This window comes from Penaeus monodon, chromosome 19 (assembly GCF_015228065.2).
Source record: "Penaeus monodon isolate SGIC_2016 chromosome 19, NSTDA_Pmon_1, whole genome shotgun sequence".
Lineage (NCBI taxonomy): Eukaryota > Metazoa > Arthropoda > Malacostraca > Decapoda > Penaeidae > Penaeus > Penaeus monodon.
Genome location: NC_051404.1, coordinates 19,207,456 through 19,208,589, shown reverse-complemented (window position 1 = coordinate 19,208,589; position 1,134 = coordinate 19,207,456). Strand labels below are relative to the sequence as shown.

The 1,134-nt window shown below is 53.1% G+C and overlaps 1 protein-coding gene across 1 annotated transcript in view; it reads left to right on the top strand.

Annotated features, from left to right (window-relative positions):
• The first annotated feature begins 657 nt into the window (after nt 1-657).
• Nucleotides 658-1,134, top strand: part of LOC119585115 (GTPase-activating protein skywalker-like) — a 10,429-nt gene continuing 9,952 nt past the window's right edge. Inside the window, exon 1 of the mRNA XM_037933745.1 lies at nt 658-1,052. Within this exon, the coding sequence (XP_037789673.1) occupies nt 1,034-1,052 (19 nt within the window). The 5' untranslated portion in view covers nt 658-1,033. The remainder of the gene's footprint in view (nt 1,053-1,134) is intronic.

Genomic DNA, 1,134 nt, shown 5'->3' with positions numbered 1-1,134 from the left:
AATAAAAATCAGGAAAGGAAGCAAATTTGATAAAGGCGCAATAGCAGAGAGGAGAAGAGAGAGGGACGACTGAAGACTTGGCACACTTACAGCCTAGTTCGTTGACACCACCGCAGGAACCTAACTCTTTGGTACACTGACTGATCTCCCATACGCAGACTCTGGAGATATCGTGGGGGGGGGGGGGTTATCCGTGCCCTACGATCGTGCGTGCAGAGCGTGGCTGGTGCGTAGGTCGTGAGTTGGGAGAGAGGCTGCGAAAGAGGGACCCGGGAGAGGCGGTTGGAAAGGGGGACCTGGAAGCGCGAGTCATGAGTGGTCTTTTTTTCGGTACTCGTTATAAATCCGTTTTTCGTAGTTGAGGATATGGAGCAACCTGTTTGGCTTGGACCTTCTGGAATGTTCCATGCCCGAGCGACGTACCCGTTAGGAAGTCGTTAATGGCGCAAAGGAGGTAAAATCCTTGAAAATTATCGGGCATCTCCCCCGCAAATGATCCGCGCCTGATTGAATTATTTATCAAAAATCGCCTGAATGCATTTATTTCACTCAGAAGGTCATGCTCGGCGCCTCGGGGGCTGTAAAACCGTAGCTGGCACCCTCCCCGCCCGGCGTATCGCCTCCGTATATATCGCGACGCGGCTCGTGGTCCCCAGTAGTTGGTCCTGGACCGGTGGAGTGATAAGTAGTGAGTTGGCCCTCAGTCGCCGAGCCATCATTGCAAAGGAGCTCCCGCAGATACCTTGCAACCCGCCTTTTCGCAGCAAGCAAATGAACCTGGCACCCTCTCGCAGCCTGTCGCCAAGGCCCTTTCCGACCCGCCGATCGAACCAGTAAACCGCGTTTCGTTTGCTGGTCCTCCTCCGCTTTCCAAAACGCCAAGCCTGGAGCGCTCGCCGACTCACGGGCTGGAGCGTGATTTTGAGGCCAATGGTAACCAGACTACCAATTTACTTGCTTGTGGTACAACCTTAGCAACGTCTTCGTATTCACTGAGGAAATCGCCGTCGAGTTTGGACCGCCCGCCCACACCATGGCGCTTGTTATGTGTGGTAAATATCCCCCTGTGTTTGTGTGTTTGCTATAGATATTATGGTAATAATGGCTGGAGCGCCATTGGTGTAAGAAATTACG